The 21,059-nt window shown below is 30.4% G+C and overlaps 2 protein-coding genes and 1 non-coding gene across 4 annotated transcripts; 1 reads left to right on the forward strand and 2 right to left on the reverse strand.

Annotated features, from left to right (window-relative positions):
- Positions 1–431: 431 nt before the first annotated feature.
- LOC110630822 (cytokinin hydroxylase) lies at positions 432–3,215 on the reverse strand. 2 transcript variants are annotated; one of them, XM_021778417.2, is made up of 4 exons: positions 2,820–3,215; positions 2,512–2,741; positions 1,151–1,753; positions 432–1,021 (listed from the first exon to the last, which is right to left on the reverse strand). In XM_021778417.2, the coding sequence occupies exons 1-4, from the start codon at positions 3,088–3,090 to the stop codon at positions 596–598; spliced, it is 1,530 nt and encodes a 509-aa protein (XP_021634109.1). In that variant the 5' UTR covers positions 3,091–3,215; the 3' UTR covers positions 432–595. The 2 variants fall into 2 exon arrangements, with proteins under 2 accessions (XP_021634109.1, XP_043806718.1); XM_043950783.1 differs by having other exon boundaries at positions 433–1,021; positions 2,512–2,736; positions 2,820–2,940.
- A 4,131-nt stretch (positions 3,216–7,346) lies between these two features.
- On the reverse strand, positions 7,347–14,795 carry LOC110630821 (DNA-directed RNA polymerase III subunit rpc-3). The gene is made up of 14 exons (XM_021778416.2): positions 14,638–14,795; positions 14,413–14,560; positions 14,015–14,133; positions 13,836–13,923; positions 12,596–12,747; positions 11,687–11,839; positions 11,509–11,616; positions 10,807–10,918; positions 9,260–9,406; positions 9,087–9,124; positions 8,910–9,002; positions 8,391–8,474; positions 7,784–7,924; positions 7,347–7,572 (listed from the first exon to the last, which is right to left on the reverse strand). The coding sequence occupies exons 1-14, from the start codon at positions 14,707–14,709 to the stop codon at positions 7,438–7,440; spliced, it is 1,590 nt and encodes a 529-aa protein (XP_021634108.1). The 5' UTR covers positions 14,710–14,795; the 3' UTR covers positions 7,347–7,437.
- Positions 14,796–14,855: 60 nt separating this feature from the next.
- On the forward strand, positions 14,856–14,927 carry TRNAC-GCA. Its single transcript has one exon. It is a non-coding gene; the product is annotated as a tRNA-Cys (tRNA).
- Positions 14,928–21,059: the final 6,132 nt, after the last annotated feature.

The following is a 21,059-nucleotide window of genomic DNA, read 5'->3' on the forward strand; positions in this document are numbered from 1 at the left end:
GTAAAATTAACAAATAAACTACAAATTTACAATTTAATATTTTCTATTGATGTTCTATTTCTTTAATTAAATAGTAATATGATCTCATAGTTTATAATTATTTTTTTTTTTTTGTAATTGGATTTGACTAAAACTCTAACTTGAGACTTAAACAACTCCACTATCAATGAATTAAAACTCATTAATATTTTATAATTTATATTATGATCGATAATTTATAATTAATCCATAATATATATTTTACAAAAAGAAAACAAATTATTCTAGTTTAACGTCGATTACTTTATATTTTCGTATGCATCTTATATAATAAATAAAAAAATATATACTTCTAATTACCTAACCGTATTATGATTAAAAGAAAAAACATATTTTAATGGGAAATAAAAACCTATAATACAGGTTTGATTGGAAACAAATAGGCTAAACTATTAGAAAGCAAATTTTGCTGACAAACATGATCCTTGTTGAATGATTTAGGAGACTAAAAGACAAACATGCTTTCTATATATTATTTTCCATACTACACAAGCCCTTGATGGCTGAAACACTATGCATGAAGATCAAGCCATTTTCAGGCTAGAAACCTAGTTAGCTACAGGGGTCGAACAATGAGAGGGATCCCAAGACTTGGTCTAAGTGAGAGCATAATACGAGGAGAATGAGAATAATTCGGAGAGAGGGAGAAAGAAAATCTAGTGAGCATTAAGGATAGAACAATCTTATACTCCATCATCGATAAATTCCTACCTATACACATTCTCCCTCCAAACCCAAAAGGCAAATACCCCATCTTGTGTTTGCATCCACCATACAAGTCATTCTCGAACCTCTCTGGTTTAAATTCGTTCACATCTTCTCCCCATAAATTAGGATCATGGTGCATGCTCACAACATCAATCCAAACGTTGGTTCCCTTTGGGATGGTGAGGTTATTTACAGTAATGTCTTCTCTGGTTTGCCTTTGTGCATTTGGTGCTGGAGAGTAGAGCCTCAAAACTTCGTTCAACACCCACCCCATCTGCACCAGCATAAATAATTCGCATGGTTAGTATCCACATTCGAAATTGACAATGTAGCAATGATACCCACTTCAATTATTTTCATGTCTACTGCAAAATCAACTGTATTAAGCTCAGCAAGTATGTACCTTGTTGAGCTTTGCAAGCCTGGAGAAAACGATCTCTTTATTCCCAGTAACTTGTGTAATTTCCTCTCTCAATTGGTTTTGCCACTCTGGATGTACAGCCAAAACCAGCATTGTCCATGCCAATGCGAGCGCAGAGGTCTCGTGGCCACCAAAGAAGAAAGTCTTGCACTCGTCGACTAGCTCCCTTGTGGTTAATGTCTTCCTCCTCTCCTCGTGATTTTCTTGTAGCAATAACCCTAACAAGTTGTTTTGATGATACCCTGCATTGGAATTTCGACGATCTTCTATAATCGAAAAAAGAAGGTAATCTATATCTTTTCCAAGTTTTTTAGCTTCTAGGGTTTGTCTGGGAAACAAGATTGTACTGAATGGCACCCCCACATAACGATTAGTCTTGAACAGAGTGATCTGCAGGGCCCTTAATTTCTCCAACACTTGTCTCCAATTTGCGTAGTCCATCCCAAAACTTGTCTTGGCGATGATTTCTCCGGCTGTTAAAATGATTTCTCTCTCGACGTCAATTTCTAGGCAGCCACAATTTAGGAGGCTTGTCCACTTGTCAAGCATCTTAGTGGTAGACTCCACCATTGAGCTTGCCATAGCCTATTTGTAGGTCAAGCAACAGAACGTATTAGGTTGATAGCATAATTATCTAACAATTTTCTTATATATAGGTTATATCTCATTAAAGTAAAAGCTTTAATGCTGAAGTTGTACAGTTTATACATATACTTTACACTTTGGAGTATCAAAGATTACGATTCGTGACTTTAAAACACAAAGTAGCCACTGCCTGATCTATAGAATTTGTACCCACCAACTTTTTAACTTTGCCAGAACAAAATCTTAATTAACTTCTACCACCTATTATGCATTCTTCACTAATATTTGACGTAACCTTTATATGAAAATTCTAAGCATTTTCATTCTTTGAATTTAATTATGCAATTATATTAAAATTAACAACTGTTTTCACCCATCACCAAATTTTGCATGTAAAAATAAGAGTATTTGTAATATATGAATAATTTCGATTAAATACATACTTACACCTTCATTTTATTTTATTAAACACTTAAATTAAAATTCTAATATTACTATATTATAATTTAATTAAATTAAAATCATTTAATTATTATAATTTTAATATAAATTTAAATGTTTAATAAATTATAATTTAATTTGAGTGTTCAATAATTTAATATGGAAGAGTAACAAGAGTATAAGGATGTATTCCGGTAATGATTTCTCATCACATTAAGGAGTGTTACAGTGAACGGATAAGATAAATTGAAACCTTTGAATGTAAAAATCTGAGGATTTTTCCAATATTATTAGAGAGAGAGAGAGAGAGAGTTAACCTGCAGGTTGGCCGGAGAGAATGCAGGAGTGATAATACGGCGATGATGAATCCAGTCATCACCTTCTAACATAAGCAAACCATTACCAAACATAGGTTTCCGATCATGTTTAAACACACTGGGCTTTCCCCAGCTTTTGCCCAACACACCTTTAGACATCCTTCTCAGGAACTCAGGCTCTGCTATGTATAAAAATGGCTCTGTACCTAACCAGTATACGAACACCTTCCCTGCAACACACATAAAGACTCTTGATTATCATTAAATTCTAATCAGTTGAGCAATTAGCAGTTAACATATACACATACCATGAGACTTCTGCCATTGAGCAAAGTAAGGAAAAACAGCAGAGTGAATATCGTTGGAGACTGCTAAGGATCCTGAAGAAACTTTGGCAACACTACTTGCACTGATCTTTTTCATCTCTTCAATATTCCCTAGAGGGAACTTTGGGGTTGGACCTCCAAACCCATTCCTCTTAAGCTTTGTATAAGTCCTAGCAGGTGAAATCCAGAAGGAAATCAATAGTCGAAAGAGCAAGTAGAGGAAAACACCGGTGAAGGTCAAGTTAAAAAGCATTTCTCCCCTCACACACACAAGAACAAGCTAAGAACTCATTGATTTGCTAATATAGGTTTGTTGATGTAAAGGAAAGAGAACCAAAATGGGTATATATTAATTAATAATATAATTAATTATTAATTTTTTTTATAATATAAAAAATTAAATAGTAAAATTCTCTATCTATTATTGAACTTTGTAGGTTACACTTCTATGTACCTTTCTGCCGCTTATCTTTGCCAGCTTGGGTTACCATATAGGGATGCCTTCAAAATATTATTCCAAATAGTTCAGCCAATAGAGCTTCGCCATGCCAGGCTTATCACTTTATCTTCTGCTTAATAGGAAACCCTTTTGTTTTTCCTTAACTGGAATGAGAGCACATGTGTAAGTTAAAATAAATAAGTCCGATTTTTTTTTAATTAAAATATAAATAAGCTTATTTATTTTTTTCAAATAAAATTTTAAATCTTATTTTTAAAGTGTAAATAACCCTTGATTTAATAAAAATGCTATTTTTATAATAAAATATTACTGTTACAATTTAAATATTAAAATTTATTAAAATAAAAATAAATTAAATAGTAAGTATAATTTTTAATGTTTAAAATTTATAAAAATAATAATTTATTAGATAAGACTTTAAATAGAAAGTTCATAATTTATTTAGCTAAAAATATAAATATTAATAAAAAAACAATGACTCATTTTGATTTTTTTTTTCATTCGTAAATTGCTTTCTTTTATTTAATTTCTCCATTGTTAAAATTTTGAAAATTATTTTGTATAGTATTAAGCTAAAATTAGAATTATTATTCTGTGAACCGAAATCTCATATATTCAAGTTAGAATTTGAAAATATAGAATCCAACAATTCTGACTCTAATTTAACTTTCAAAATCAAAGTTATTTTGGAGTTTAAAAATAATATGAAAATATAAATATACCTAAAACTAGAGCAAAGACGACCAGCTTCAACAATATTAGAGCCCTTGATTTCGCGTATGGATCCTTCCCTTCGTGACAGTTTTTAATCTCACACAATTTTATTGTTGAAAAAAAATGAAAGAAGCTAATTATCACCAATATAATTCCAATGCTGCCACTAATTAAAATATATATATATATATAATATTTTTCGGATCCGTCTATTATTAATTTTAAAATATAGATAAGTAAGTCTCTCAATAAAAAAAATTACATAAAATGCCTTTTTATGCATTTAGATTCTAGACCATGATGAATCGAATTCATTTAAAAATTTTTTTTATATATATAATTTAAAATATATATTTTATAAAAAAATAAGTTAGCATAAAATGACATTTTATTTAGCTTCATTTATATTTCTTTTTCATCGTTTTTTTTTGCAAGATAAAATGATTGAATTCTTTTGTTCATTACCTCTCCATACATGAAAATATATATATATAATCAGTTTATTGGAATCCAATTCACAAGTAAGTTATTATAATTATTAAAAAATTTAAATTAAACATACTTGTGTTTTGGGTTCATGATAAATTAATTTCATTTAAAATTTTTTTGAATTATGAATATAAGAAAGAATTGTAACGGAGGTGAAAATAAAATTTTAATAAATTTTTTATTCTCTGAATTGATTAATTATTCAGTTTCATTTAATATAGTAAAAGAAAAGATTAAGGGGTAAAGAGATGATATTGAGATCTCAAGGCTGTGCAATCATGACACTACTCAAGAGGTCTGATTCAAGGGAAAATCAAGAGATCGAAGTCGGGTAGTAAATAGAGGTAAATGAACTAAGTATTGCATTTGGAGAGGTTAAGTTATCAAAGCTGCAAATTAGTGTTTTAGAGAAATTAAAAAAAATGATCATTCAGCTTGGTTTAGTTGAGGCATATATACCCGTGATCGTACAGGATACACCTGCAGCACACCCATCAAATAAAATAAGATTTTTTTTTGGCATACTTTTAAAATAGTTTATTAATAATTGGTAGTCGGACAATTGACTAATAAATATCAAAATTCAAGAGGCAATCTCGTTTTTATATCCGATCTGATAGCACAAAATTATTTACGTTAAATTTATGGATCGTCACCATCAAGAAAGACGATGGAATCACCGGTTGAAGTTCCTTTAACAATGACAAAAAGCCATAAAAACTCACTAAAGTACAAGAAGATGAAGAGGGCACATATAGAACTGATGACCTCGGAGTTCACCTCATCTCCGTCTAGGATCAGACCCATGAAAATAGTCCATTGCTCAAAAATATTCAAGTCACTCACGCCAGCTGGGTCCAGTCCATTAAGCCTCACAACCGGGTTTATCTGGTTCTCTTTACCAGGCCGGCCTCGTCTTCCCTGCACCTTGGGTCGATTCCATTTAGGCCCTGCTTTGTCCCTACTCATCGGTCCAGCCCCGAACCCGAAAGAGGATCCATCCATCTATCTTGTAGACCCGCCTACCTGCGTCCTGAGAGAATCAGAGGCCGTTACGCATGGAGCAGAGATTTGATTCCCTCGCACGTCCGTATCAGCGTGGCAGGGACAGGTGGTCTACTGATACTCGTTCTATTGGCACGTCACTAGCAGACAAAAGAAAACCTATAAAAGGAGAAATACTCTCTTCTAGGTTTAAGATTTTTCTAAATTTTACAGAACAACCCTATTTCTCTGGATTTCAGATCATCAAGAACCAACAAAACCCCAAAGAAATCCAAATTCAAATGCCATCTGGTTGCACCGGAAACACCGTAAGAAATAGGTAAAAACTTTGAAGATCACATTAGCATTGAGATCGAGGGTCCACCACAGATCGAAAAAGCCACAAACAAAGGCTATGGGAATATGCTCTTTGGCTATCCATTCACACATTTCAAGACTAAGTTCCACGGGTTATCACAGGGGAAAACCGAGAGATACCGGGCAGGGGAAAACCGATTGGACAACAGGCGAAGGAAGACCAAGCTTCCAGCGAAAGAAGAACCAAGAATGAGAGAAGAAAGAATACTAGACTGCACTTAGGCGCATGTTAGTAATGTGATGAATCATATCAGGAAAGCAAAAGGCACTCCTGCAAGTCTGGAACTCCTTTAAAAACATACATATTCACCCTTTTAAAGAAAATCACAAGCCAGATGGTGTTGAACAGAATTTTGGAATCTTTTTTCCAAATATTACCGGAGTTTACATAGCCCATTTTAGAAGACAGAAAAGACTGATAAATAACAAATATCCATGTAACAGTGATTTCTTGAATATGTATTACCAGATCAATACAAGAAATTTAATGCTTGCACTTTCTAGAAATTCGTCTTCTAAAAAACCTATAATAAGAAAGATATTCTTAATCTTTATGTTAATAATGTGTTGGTTCGTGTCAAATCTGCAGGGGCACTCCTAAGAGGCCTTAAACTATAGAAATTTACATATTTGCTCCATTTAATGAAAGACTCGAGCCAGCTTGTACTAAACAGAATGCCGGCAAATATATCACCATAATGCAACCCACAATCAACCAATGAAGGATATAAGTGTAGAATAAACATTAAATTGTGTTTAATAAAATAATTTTTTTAAAAAAAATTACTATTTAATCCTTATAATATAAAAAAATTTACTAATTAATCCATTAATTTTAAAAAATACATTAAATCATCCTATATTTTAAAATTTACTAATTAATCTCTCTATTAATTATAGCTATTAAATATTTTATTATTTAATCCATATAGTTTTAAAAATTTTATTAATTAATTCCTTAAAGACTAATTAGTAGATTTTTTAAAAGTTTAAGAGATTAATTAATAAATTTTTTAAAATTATAAAAATTAAATAATAAAATACTTGACGGCTACAACAAAAAAACTAAATAGTAGACTTTTTAAAATACCAGTTATGTTTTAATACATTAATTTCTCATAAAAACTAAATAATAATTCTCTTTTAAAAAAAGTGATTTGTAGATCCAACACTTTTTATTCACATATTACTCATACTTCATAATCTTTATAATAAAGTTTATTTTCTACATTAATAAAATAGAAATATTTTGCTAAACTTTAAAAAGTTAAATATAAAAAATTATGCTAATAAAAAACTTCACATTATATAATAGGTAGAGACAATATGGGAAATAAACATATTTTTTTGCCTCCATAAATAATGGTGAGATATGTTTATGTTCGCTAATGAGGAACCAAATTTTAAATCCATTTTAGAGATTGATGATTATAAAACCAACCCAATTTCCCTATATGCCAAGTAACCACAAAGAAGCCAAATCCGAAGACAAAATTCAATGGAATTGATATAAAATTTAATATTAAACAAAAAATTATTGATAAAGATGGTGATATTACAGTCATCGGATGCACTTCAGAAGTCATGGAAAAGCATAATAGCATCATCAAGCTTCATCTGTGAGGACTCCATCAGAACCCTCATTTTTTTAAGTTTTTCGTATTTCTCTTTCATCGGCCCCTCGCGTCTATCAGTTGGCAAATTTACAATCTGAAACGAGTTCACAAATATCATCACTAGCTGAAAATATTACATTATGGTAGCCAAATAAAACCAATTGTTGCACCGATTTTATTTAAAAAGCACAGTATCAGTGATAAGCTACAACATAATCCAATCCAAAGAAAAAGGGCAAACACATATAATAGAGAGTAGTGAGAGATCAAAAAAGAAAAGACCCAACAAGATTAGTTGTCCAGACCTCCTTTTGCTGTTCTAACTCATAAGCAACTCGAAGGCTCAAATTTAAGGCAGCATGGAACATCTCATCCAGTACATGTTCCCACAAGACATGTTTATTTACCTTCCACAACAAGAAAGTTGCTGTCCCCACAACTAATTTCTGCACGGATAATTAAATAACATCGTAAATAAGTGAAAGACCATTATCTGTAGCACCCTCTTAGCTGAAAGCTAATTATCAACAATCTTTAATTTAGTATGGAGATAATGAATAATAACAATAATAAGGACAGGCTCAATAAAATATATGTTCTACTCTCATTTTCTAACACAGTATAATGTTCCTGTTTTATGTACTTTGAGACCCCCAGGATTTGACAGAAGAAACAGGCAAGAAAAAAAAGGACAGGTTCAATAAAATATATGTTCTACTGAGATTCTCATTTTCTGACAGAGTATACTGTTCCTGTTTTATGTACTTTGTGACCCCGAGGGAAGAGATTTGACAGAAGAAACAGGCAAAAAAAAAAAGAAAAAAGAAAAGGAAAACCCAAAGCTAAAATGAACATGCACAAGTTACGCATAGCAAGATACACTTGAAAAATATAAAAAGAATACTTGTTTACCTCCATAAGCAAGTAGTCATCCTGCCACAGCTTATAAAGAATCTTAGTTGTTTCCTTCTTTTCAACAAATATTTTATCTGAAATCTACACAAGAAGCTAGAGTAAACATACAGCAAAAGTAACATCCAAACAGATATCACTGAAGATAGAAAATAAAAGGAACTACTAAACAAACCAAAAAAGTAAAGAACCCCAAACAAAAAACTTGCACGTGTAAATGGGCATAATGGCTTAAGCAAATCAAGTGAAATTGGGATTTTGCTTAGTTAAGATTTCATCCTACACCAAGAAATAATAGACGCTACACATATATCAGATAATTCAATGTGGCAAAATTTTTCCCGTTGTGATGAATAATTGGTGTCATTCAACCCCAAGCAGAGGCAAGTTGCAAATTTCTTAAGACACCTGCCTCCTTTCGCTTAAATATGAAGTCCCAGATGCACTTACCTAACCCATCATGTCAACTATAGCATATTTCCGAGATCCAGAGCAAAGTTGGTTAGTCTAACTCATTACCTTATCAGTCTCAAGTAGGCGACCAGCCTTTGACAGTAACCTAAACATTCTATAAGCATCCCTGCCAAATCTTTTCAAGACAATGGACTCCACCTGCAGCATAGAAAACATACCCAGACATCCTTTCAGAAAATGAAATACCAGTGTTTCAGATTTCAAGAAAAACCCATAACTGACCTCTTCACTCTGAGCTACTTCAATAATATGCTTAAAATCTGCATAATAAGTACAATGGTGTAACTAGAAACCAAAGTATAGGCCAAAATGAAAGACGGAGCTCTTATCTTGGAAGGAAACATAGTTTCATAATTTAAGCAGAAAACTGGAATAAGAAAAAGGATAAAAGGTACCTATACTATATGATTCATCAATAACCGTCACAAAAGGTGGAGGAGAACTCAACTGCACAAGGGCAGATCTGACATGATCAAATGTCATGTTACGACCTTTTTCACTCTTAATTACCTCCTCATAAATGGAATTCACCGACAATGGAACTGCAAAAGTTTGTTATTATCAACATTGACACAGGCAAATAGCTGGGGAGTTGCATAAAAAGGGGCAGTGAAGAGGATTTCTTCTTCTTTTTCTTTAAACAAAACACTAAAACAATCTGTAACAATATATATACATAAACTAAGATGAAGAAAATACACTGCCAGGTGAGTCACAACTAACAAAACATCCTCCACTTCTAATAATAGATAATTATCAGATAATCTGAGAAAGACATCTTCCAGTTAGAAAGCTACAACACCGATTAAATGTTTTTTTGTCAATCTGAACCTCATATTGTTTAGAGTAAAGTAATGCTCTGGCTAGATGGAATACGATGAATTAAGATTAAGAGGATTCCTAATTTGGGCCTCAGCACTGACCAAATCATTTAATCAACATAGAAACCAGCATCTTATGTACCAATACATGAAGTCAACTCATCGTACTACAATGCAATTCTTTTTTTATTCATCTCTAGGCAAATATTCGTCAATTCTTCCAACAATCTTACTGGATATTTGTTTTGTCATACCCATATATATGGAAATAAATCCAGTCATATTCACACACACACAAATATTTATGAAAGGAGAAGACCATATAAAAATCCACCATAAGTTTACATTTGTTTAACAAGAATTCAATATAATGTGTTTAATAGAGATTAATTATAAACTGCCAATTGGCTTAAGAATATTTTAACATTTGGCAATTTGGTTTCCATTTGCCAAAAAATTATTTTTCTACAAGTTTGTTTTTTAATGCATTAGATACAATCAAATAAGCATTTCTTTTTTATAAAAAATTCTCTTCTCATGCTATATAGCCTGATCAACATACAGTTTATTCATAAGACAAAAATTGGATTCATAAATATGATGTTTTTTCATCCTAAAGACTAGTTAAGGAGTATGATAGTAGTTACTTAAAAATTTTGATTAAGAAATACTTTTATTGCCTATATAACTTTAAATCGTATTTATATAATTTAAATGAAAATCTAACATTAATTCTACCAAATAAAATTTTCTATTTAGATAATACAGAGTTGCACAGAGTTAGCATCTAATGGAAGTGTTCTATATAAATGAAACCAGAAGAATAACAATGATTTATTACTCTTAGGCCATTTAAGATGGAAACCTTTAAATTTTAATTTATCTCCTCTACTCTGAATTGATCTAAAATATTTTGTAACTAAAAAAAATTATAATATTTTTAATTTTAAAATATATATTCTTGGACATATTCATTAACATAGAATTCAAATTTTATAAAGATAAAAAAAAAATAGTAATACAGAATAAGATCTATAAATAGTCCATGCAAGGAGTGGGCAATGCAACTAGTTTAAATATGAACAACAGCAATTAAGCAATCATCTAAGACTTCTTATCACCTGAACTTGCTGTTCTCACTTTTTTCTCTTCAGTTTTAGATGCCTCCAGCATTGCACTTAAGACAATGGCAGCTCCATCATCCATGCGTGCTCTCACATTCTCAATGCAAGCCTAATATGCAACAGAACAGTAATCATCATTTGAATATAAACACGAAAGCAAGCATATATTTGTATAAACAGAACAATGATCATCATAACCAGTGCCCTTCAGAAAATATTGCAGGATATAAACAAACTCTTGAACATTTTGACCATGTTACTTTACCATCTAGAAGAAGAAAAACCTCCAGAGTTCAAAAGCTGGCACTTGCACCCACTTTACACCAGCCTACGCTGGATAAAGAAAAGTAATCATGCATGCATCACATGACTGCTTTTGTACTATGCTGTGTATTTCCTCATTAAATCCAACTTATCCACAAATTATGTTATGTGGAGAAAAATGCCGAGAAAGATAAATGATCCTATTTAAACGATGAAAAGGACAGTAATCTTCAAGTCATTTACAATTTTAAGATCACAGATATTTACCTCAATCATGAAGAGTCTATACAAAGTATAAGCAAGAAAACCATTAAGATTTTCACTAAAATTTTCAAACATCAGCAATGCAAAAAAAAAAATTATTGGAAAAATATAATATTCTTCTTCACTAGAATATATAATTAGAATGAAATGGAAGAGACAAGTAAAGCAAACCTTATGCCTAAGCCGACGAATAAATTCCTCAAAATTGGCATGCCAAAGAACTACTTGATCTTCTGTAGTATCGCTATCTACATTAGGGTCCGAAGCATCACGTTTGCGCTATGAATGTGAAAATGAAAGATTAGTACACGAGTGACCTACATAACTTAAAGAATAATTCATATACAACCTTGTCTCCGACATGTTTGTCAGGGGATTTATTCTGGTCTTTTTCTCCATCCTCATTTAGTTCAGTATCCATTTCAAGTGAAAATCTTTTTGCTTCCATAGGCCTTGCTGCTTCCATAACACGTTGTTCTAGGGTCTCTGGTTCTATAACCATCTGCAAGAAGTAGGAAGAGAACATTTTAAAAATGAAAAGTATCACCCATAATGTGTAGGGGGCATAAATCCATAGTTAACAGGCAAGTCAAGGAATAAATTCAAATCCTGGAATTTAACCATCTATAATCGTTCATTTAGATCTGCATGATTGAACTCATTATAGATCAATAATCGCTCAAGCATAAGAATTCAATTGTTACTTTTGTTCTATATGAAAGAAATGCTAATAAATTTTATGTAAACTAAATAACTATGTATTTTTCCCTTGTAAGAATTTTATGTAAACTAAATAACTATGTATTTTTCCCTTGAAAGGATTATATGAAATTTTACTTTTATTTAAACTCTTAATTAAAAAGAAAGAAAACACTTAAAACATAAATCAATTAAAATTTTATACACATTAGACTTGCATAATAATCCATCTCATAACATAATCAACGTAAAAAATTTAGTTTTATGCATAAAATACTTCAACTTTGCCTTTCATTTATTTATCAATTAATTAACAAAGTAAAATAAAGTTATATTTATCCAAAAAAAGTCAGAATTTGATTCAAAGTTTAACTTTAAATAAGGAAAAAAAAAAAAACAATGCCCTCAATGTACAACGTATTCAAATTTTTAAATTTAAAATATCTTCTTTAAAAATTTTTAGAACATCTTAATATGTAGTATATAACAGAACAAATTAAGAGTAATTTAGGTAATCTCAATATTCCTCCCCCCTCCAATAGTATAGATAAGAAATAACCTTAGATGACTTAGCACCTCGCTTCCTTGCAGGAGCATCATCTTCAGTTGGTGATTCAAGAAAGGGTTCAGCAGTGGGGCAATGTTCAACATACCGGGCCATCACAAGTTTGCGAAGGTTTTCTTGTACAGCACCCATACCTACACTATTTCCTGCAAAAATAGATAATGTGTAGTTCACAGATTGAATTTACATGTGTGAATTTTAATCACTTAATCAAGTAGCAAATGATTTTTCACAATTCAATGTAAAGCTCTAAGATCAGTGCTACTTCTTTCTAAACCTAAACCCTCAGGCATCTGAAGTCATTCTAGGAGACAGGGCATAGTTATCTTGAGCAAAACAATCAGGTATATTCTGAAAAGGTTAACATGAGAACAAAGCAATAGAAGTCCAAAAATCAAACTGCTGAAAAATCTTTCCAATTTCTTCCTCGAGAGGATCGACCCCCTGATAGAACTATAAGAGAAAAGCCATAAAGCTCAAAGAAAGAACAAATGAAGCTCAACGGTTGATTTTTCATCTTCGCCCATGTAAGCCATTGCTTGGCAGTTGCAAAAAAGTCGGGCAAAACCAAAATAAAGGTGCAACAAAAGCATAGTGAAGCATTACGAAAAAGGTAGAAGCAAAATACCTTATAAATCACATGATCATCAGGCCTTAAAGCCAGTAATATATGAAGACAAGAATTTCTATCAAGAACATGACCAATCTTTTTAGCAACAAAAATCTTCATGTCTAAAACAGTGAGACTGAGAAGTCCAGGTAGAACCACAAGCCATCCTACATAGAGTATGCTAGGCAAAACCCTTTCATTCAAAGACGCATGCCTCCTCCCACACTGCCCTGAACCTGGTACTACGTATCTTGATTCAGTTGGGAAGGGTATATTCTTTTTAGTACAAGGATATATGCTATATCATCCTATACAACTATATGGACAAATTAATAAAGCAGTGATGTCAATTAATAGTTGCCGATTCATAAATCAGGTTTACAGGATGTTTTTCTCATCAGCAATTCAACCTTGATATTACCAATTTAATTTTTTTATTCAGTGTTGATTTCAATAGAGATAGATCCAAAAGAACAATAAACTTTGGCTGGCATAAAAAATACACCTAAAAAGTAGAAAAGCAAGATATCCAACCATTCAGATTCAGGATGTCAATTGGGTGCAATTTTTTACAGTTCCAAGAAAAAAAAAAAAAAAAGATCCAAACATTCAGGAGATACTTGCCTTCCTTCTGACTAGAGTTGGCTCTCTCAACAATTTGCCTCAGGGTAAGCCTACCATGTTGAAGCAAACCCTCAACAATGCCTACACACTGCAAAACGCAATGCACTAAAAATAAAATACCCAAACTTAACTTAATTTCACAAGTGAGTGCACATCAAACTGAAACTAAAAAAACTAACCAATGTATCAAATTCTTGGGATATAATCGCCAAAAATTTGGAAAACCTCATACGATGAAGTATATTATCAAACAATGCTATGTACTGAGTAATTTGTTTTGGCGCACTCTGGGAACCACCTACAAATACAGTAATTTCAAAAGATCACATACTGGATTTAGTATAATTCCTCTAGAGTAACAGTCTTTCACCTCCAGGCACATCAACATATTATTAAACAACTCGAATTCCACCAATAAAATTTTTAGCAGCCACAATCCACGCAACAGAAAAGCCCAGCAAATCCAAAGAAGGAAACAAAAAAAGCTAGATATCCTTGGCTTTGCACTTTATTTATTTATTTATTTATTTTTGCAATTTCTGAAAAGCCCAGCAAAGAGTACGTGTAAATAGATTACCGGTATCAGCGAGACGGAAAGCTTGAACGCAATTGTGCTGGATTAAGACGAGTAAACTGTTCTTCACCTGCATCTGAGTGAGCTCAGTGTATCGGACAATATTATGGAGAGTTAGCGGTCCTTTGCGGAGAAGACATTCACAAACTTTCTGTATCACAGTAAAATGGTCAGAACGCATAAAATATGTATGTATATATATATATAGTGAGAGAGAGAGAGAGATACAGCGACGAGATTGCCAAAGTGATTGGTGATAAGGTGGACGGCGTATTTGATGCCGTACTGAGTCTTCACCATTGCTGTTGTTGCTGCCCTCGCTGCGAATAAGAGGCGGGAAGGGGAAGAAGAACAAGAGAAGGGGGAAGCTCCCCTTTCGCCAAAAATAAAAATACAAATAAAACTTGCCTGAACAAATAATTTTACTGAGTTTAATTTTTCAAACTGGGTCCATAGCTCAGTGGTAGAGCATTTGACTGCAGATCAAGAGGTCACCGGTTCGAACCCGGTTGGGCCCTCTTTTTCAGAGTTTTTAAAAAATTCATTATTGTCTGCCCGTGGGCTTTCCTGGCATTGGGCTATTACATTTTTTAGGCTTCGTTTGTTAACTGGGCTCCTTAAACTTCCATTGTTCATTAAGGCAATTCACTATCTTTGAAAAATTATTTATATATACCATAGTAGTGATGCATTCACCCTTATAAACACAAAATTCACCTCATATAATATATAGAAAATTTTATATATTTATACGCTTATATCTTTTTTTTTTTCTCAGTATTTTGTGAGCACCCAATAATCTGCACTAGGAATAATAAAAGATGCAATTTATGTTATTTTCATCACCAATCATCAACCTCTGGCAGGAGCACTCCGAGTGTGATGAGTTGATACTTTCCTGTTAATGTTATAGTGGCATGAACCTCTTTCACTACAGAAAATAAACTCAATCAGGAAATTTTAAGTTCAAATTTAATGTGGGAAAATTGATTCTCATGATACAATACTTTGTAGACTCTTTCACTTTTTTTTGGGTTTATTTAGAATTAAATAATATTTTAATTTGATATCTTATTATTTTTAAGGTAACTTAAATATTACTAAATTAAAATTTATTTAGGATTGTGGTTTTTTAAGAAAAAAAAAATGTAGATGTTAAATGGCCAAACTGAAAACTGTTGCCAGCTTCATTTTAGTATATGTTGATGTAGTATGCAATTTTCCTTATGGGGAAAATCTCATTTTGGTATATTTAATTATGACTAATATCAAAATTATCCTAATTTTGCAAACCCAACAAGAAGGAAGAAGAAAAGTGAACTTTTTTTTCTTTTTTTTTTAAAAAGAAAAGTATATAAAAGGAAGGTGGATGAGAGTGGACAACCTAGTAAAGTCAGTGGAGGAGGAAGAAAATGAGAAAATGAGATGCAAAACTTGGCTGAAAATTATGAGAACAAGAAGACCCCATGTGTACCAAATCCAGGGGACACATAAGTGTGTATGGAGAGGATGACGAGTGTGAATGTGACCTCCAGCATCTCACATGAGAATATATATGCCCTATTTTGAATGCTCTATCTATGCATATGAATGCCATCCATGAGACATGCATATGTCCATGCATTTATACTATACAACACTTAATTAATTCATATTTAACTTCTAAACTTTTTTAAAATATAATTTTTTAATATCTATGACCGAGTCATAATTCATACGCGCTTGAACTATATATAAAATTCAAGCGTGAAATATTAAGTAAATAAAAATAAAATTACTAAATAACCTTAAAATTAAGAAATTTATAAGAAAAATTATGTTAAAAATCAATTTATTTCATTTTTAAACATAAAAAATTAAAAGTCAATTAAATTATTATAAATTCTAGAGTAAGACTTAAAAGATGTAGTGGGTTTTAATGTGTACATGTTAACTAAAAATCAAACTATGATGATGTGTGTGAACAGAGAGGAAGAAATTAGAGACACGCAAGGACGTGCGACAAGATCTCGATTCCCAAATTGCATATCCTGTGTTCATTGCGGAAAGTTGAGGAGAAAACTGTAGGCATGGAGGCCATTTTCTTCAGCAGCTGCAGTAGGTAAACAGGCACACCATATATACTCTCATCCTCATCTTCTTAGCATGGATATCAAAACGCTTTTTCCAAAAAGTATTCCGTAAGTAACGTTAGAATTTAAAAATATTAATTAAGAGAAAAGGAACTCATATCATTTTAACTCCTCTCTTAAAAGTTAGAGTAATTAATTAATAATTACTAATTAGTAGTAAAGGGATGGATAGTTGGGGCACACGTAGTGCATAATACTTATGGTAAAAGGAAGCAATAATGAAGGAGAAAAGAAAGAAAGATGATGGATACGAGTCATTATCTTGAAAGGACTGGGTGCTGAGTTTCTTCCTAACACCAATAGCTGTTGGATTGCTACTCTTACCTGCCTTTAAGCCATATAACACTCTTATTATCTTGTCTGCCCTCTTTTCTTTATAATTAATTTCATCACACTGCTAATCCTCAAAATTAGTCTAATTGCTACTCAATTCATTAATTAGTTAAATATTTTTATTTTAAATGAGATGAAGCAAAAAATAAGCAATTAATTAAAAAATAATAAAAAAACATAAAATGGGTTTAATTTGTAAGGACTAAGGAGCAAAGAAAAAGGGTGTTTTACTAATGAATAATTCTAAAGGGAGCAGTTTAGTAAATTGTCATAGAGAAAAGGGATCATATTTGACACTGCCGCTTGTGCTGCCTAACGTCTTATCGCACCAAATGCATGAAGACTGAAGAAAAGATAAGAGAGGGTCATGTAACAGTCGCCAAAAACAGCTTTTGTTTTACTTTCTCTTGTATAAATCAACAAGTAGAGAAGCCCTGGATTTTGGATTTCCACAAATATGCTCCAGCCAAAGCTGCTTCTTCACTGATTAGTTAGTGCAGGCGGAGGGTTCCAAAGGGATCGCATTGATCTACTGATTCCTCCATTAAATGAGTTAAAATTCTCACTTTTTTATTCATTGGATCATGCGATCCCTTAGGAATTCTCCACCTATAGCTCTAAATTCACACCAAGTATCCTTTCCAGGTACCAACTTCTTACGAGCTTTGTTTTGTATATCAATTATCGCTGTTTTTATATTCACATCTGCAAGCTTATTGATTAGATGACTGAGTAATTAATTAATTTCACTGGAAACTGAATTTTTCTGGTTACTGCAACGTACATACTTGTTCTGTATGTATAATAGTTATGTTGGGTGATTTTTTGCACTGCTTTGTTTCTTTGCACATATATATCACCATACAGCATAGCGTTTGATAAAGTGGTAATGTAGCTTCTTCTTTCTTTCTTTTTTGACTTTCCTCCTCAATAATTTGGCTTTTGGGGACAAGTTAAACCAGTTTAGTGTGGTTTTTTCTTTTAAAAAATAAGTCTCTAACTTCTATTTGGACTCATAATACAATTTTAACCAATATAAACACTTGACTCACCCTTAAAAAAAATTGGAATTAAGAGAGAGAGAGAGTATGCATGACCTAAATGGGTCTGCTTCATCTGCAACTACTTGCAGCTTCTGTATTTGGTTCATTCATAAGGGAGATCCTAAATTGAAGATGTTATAGAATATGGTTTTATTTGGAAATACTGCAGTTTTGGTTGTGGTTGTCAAACGATATAACAAATAGTTTTTCATAATCCCCTCATTCAACCACTAAATACTAATAAAAATTATTGTCGCCTACAAACAAAACCTTCACTTGTTTAAAATCGCACAAATAGTTGCGCACACATGGAGATAGATTTTACTCAGGAGTGCTAGTAATTTGTATGTTGGCAGCGAGTTCTCTCTGTATAGATGTACGTACATATGTATATCACTTAAGAGAAAAAAGATTTCAGATGGAACTCAAATTTAAAATTTCATGTAAACCCGATTCTAGCATATATGTGTATGCTATGAAAAACAGGTATGGCTGGAATGTGATTAGTATGTCTATGGTCACACTTATTTCCATATTAGGGCATGAACACCCTAGTTTCTCTATTCCATCTCTCCAATATTCTTGTTTTTTCCATGTACACGACACAATATTTACACAGTAAGCAAACATAATATTATATTTATAGAGTTATAAAGTATTCATTAACAGAATATTTATGTTCAATAAATTAATCACAATTTCACTGGAGTTAAATTTAGTAAGAATATTATTTTAATTTATAAATTTCTTGCGTTTTATAATTTTTATTCACACATGTTAAGAAATATAATTTTTTATTAACTTTCTATATAGTATATCTATTTTAATACATTAAATTTTATTAAATATTTTAAAATTTTTTAAAAAAATAAATTAAAATTAAATAGAATTATAATAATTGATTTATATGTTTTTATAGTCAAAAAAAATAAAATAAACAATGATTTTAAAATAATTAAAAAATAAAAATAGATAAAAATTATAAAACGAAAATAGTATTAAATTTAAATTTATTTTATTTTTATTTAATTATATTAATAAAAAAAACTTCCTATTATTTAAAAAAATAAGCTAAATATAATAGAATATTAAAAATAAACTTAACGTTTAACCCATTCCTATTTAAAAATTAAAATTTCAGCCTCTATGTACCTCTTATCTTCCTCATTGGAAATAATCATAATAATTAAATAATTAATTATATATATATATTATTTTTCTGATCCCTGTATTTTCTAAATATTTAATCTTTTTCTTCCTTCTTAAACTTATATTAAAATTAAGGTGAATTAACTCAAATAACTTAAACATTTTGTTCAACTCTTAGATCCTAAACTTTTAATTTTGAATAATTCAATCATTCATATTTAAGATTGCCAGCCATCATTCTATTTAATATTTTTATTATTTTTTCATTTATATTTTTTACTTATTGATTAAAATAATCTAAACATGTTTATGAATTCACATTTATATTCCAACCATTTACTTTATTGAACAAAAATAATTCAAACTTTTAAAAAATTCACATTCATATTCTAATCTTTCAATAGTAAATAGTTATAAAAATAATTATTAAACTCTTAGAAAATCAATGGTTACATTCTTAGTTAAAACACTGACAGATAAAAAAAATTAAATTGATCAGTATTGTTTTTTATAGTTTCAGTGATAATAGAAAAAATAGAACCTAAACGAATAATTATAAAAATAATAGATGAGAGAGATTAAATTTAAAAAATAAGACAATTAAAAAAAGATAAATAATTATTTTATTTTTTAAACTACTCTCACTTATTTATTACCTTTTTATTACCACTTTATTCATTTAGATTTTATCATATCTTTTACAATTAGATTAGAGCGGTAAAAAAAATCGTTGACTAATTAGACTTTTTCTTTACGTTGATACTTGGTGGTTTATCTTTTATGTATCTTGATAAATGTATTTTTATTTTTTAAAATTTAAATATTAAAATATAAATGTGAATTTACGAAAATGTTTAGTTTATTTTATTTAATAAATAAAATAAATATAAATATAAAATTACAAAAATTTTAAATTATTTCATTTAAAAAACTAAAAATATAATAAAGTAAAAAAAGCTCATAAAATGATATATGGTATTTTTAAATTTTAGTAAAAACTAATTTAGATTCATAAATAAAATTATAATAAATTTTAAAATTTTAATTTAATTATTTGAAATTAAAAATTTAATAACGTTTGGATTTTTTTGAGTTAACGGTTAGAGGTTATAACTAGCTTCTATCTTTTAAAAAACTGGAGAACATGTACGTTTACAGGCCTTTACGAGGCTAGGCCCAACTCTGCCTCAACCATTCCTACTGCCATGCTTTGCTTTCTCATCTCATAAATAATTGGTAAACTAAAATTTAATTTCTTCTTCTTATTATTGTTTATTAATATTTGTATTTTAGAATCAAATTAATTAAGTTTAAACACTTAACTCTAGTATCGAATAGGTTTCTGCATTATTCAATCAAAAAATTTTGTAACAAGAATTATTATTTAATTGATTTTTCTTTAGACGTTGCGTCATTCAATTTTTTTTTTCAATTAATATGTGGTCTTTCTCTAATATTTTATATTATTCAGTTTTTAATTTATTTCTTTCATATTTTCAAAAACAAATTTATTTATTTCATTCTCTCCTTTGTCCATTTCTCTCAATTAAATCTCTTTTCATATATTAAATTTAATTTGATAAATTAAATTAATTATTTTTATTTCTTGAAAAAATATAATATATATTAATTTAAAGATTTTAAAAGCATATTTTTTATATTAATTTAATATATTCAAAATGAAGAATAATAAGTTGCTAACCATTCATTATTCAGTATTTTAATTTTAATCAAACAGTAAAACTGGATTGCCCATTTGAATTTTTTTTATTACAATCTTATTTTTGGGCAAATTTCTACTTTCTTTGATGATGTTTACATGAAACAATGCACGAATAATTGAGTTTTAATGATCTTTTCGTATAGACTACATCATAATTATTATAATTTCAGTCCATATGAGATTTAGACAATTTTTTTTTATATTTTTGTTTTCGATTCACTTCATGATGATTAAGAAAAAAAAATTAAATTACCTATATTGTAATAATAT

The sequence above is a fragment of the Manihot esculenta genome, chromosome 14 (genome assembly GCF_001659605.2).
Source record: "Manihot esculenta cultivar AM560-2 chromosome 14, M.esculenta_v8, whole genome shotgun sequence".
NCBI classification, from domain to species: Eukaryota; Viridiplantae; Streptophyta; class Magnoliopsida; order Malpighiales; family Euphorbiaceae; genus Manihot; species Manihot esculenta.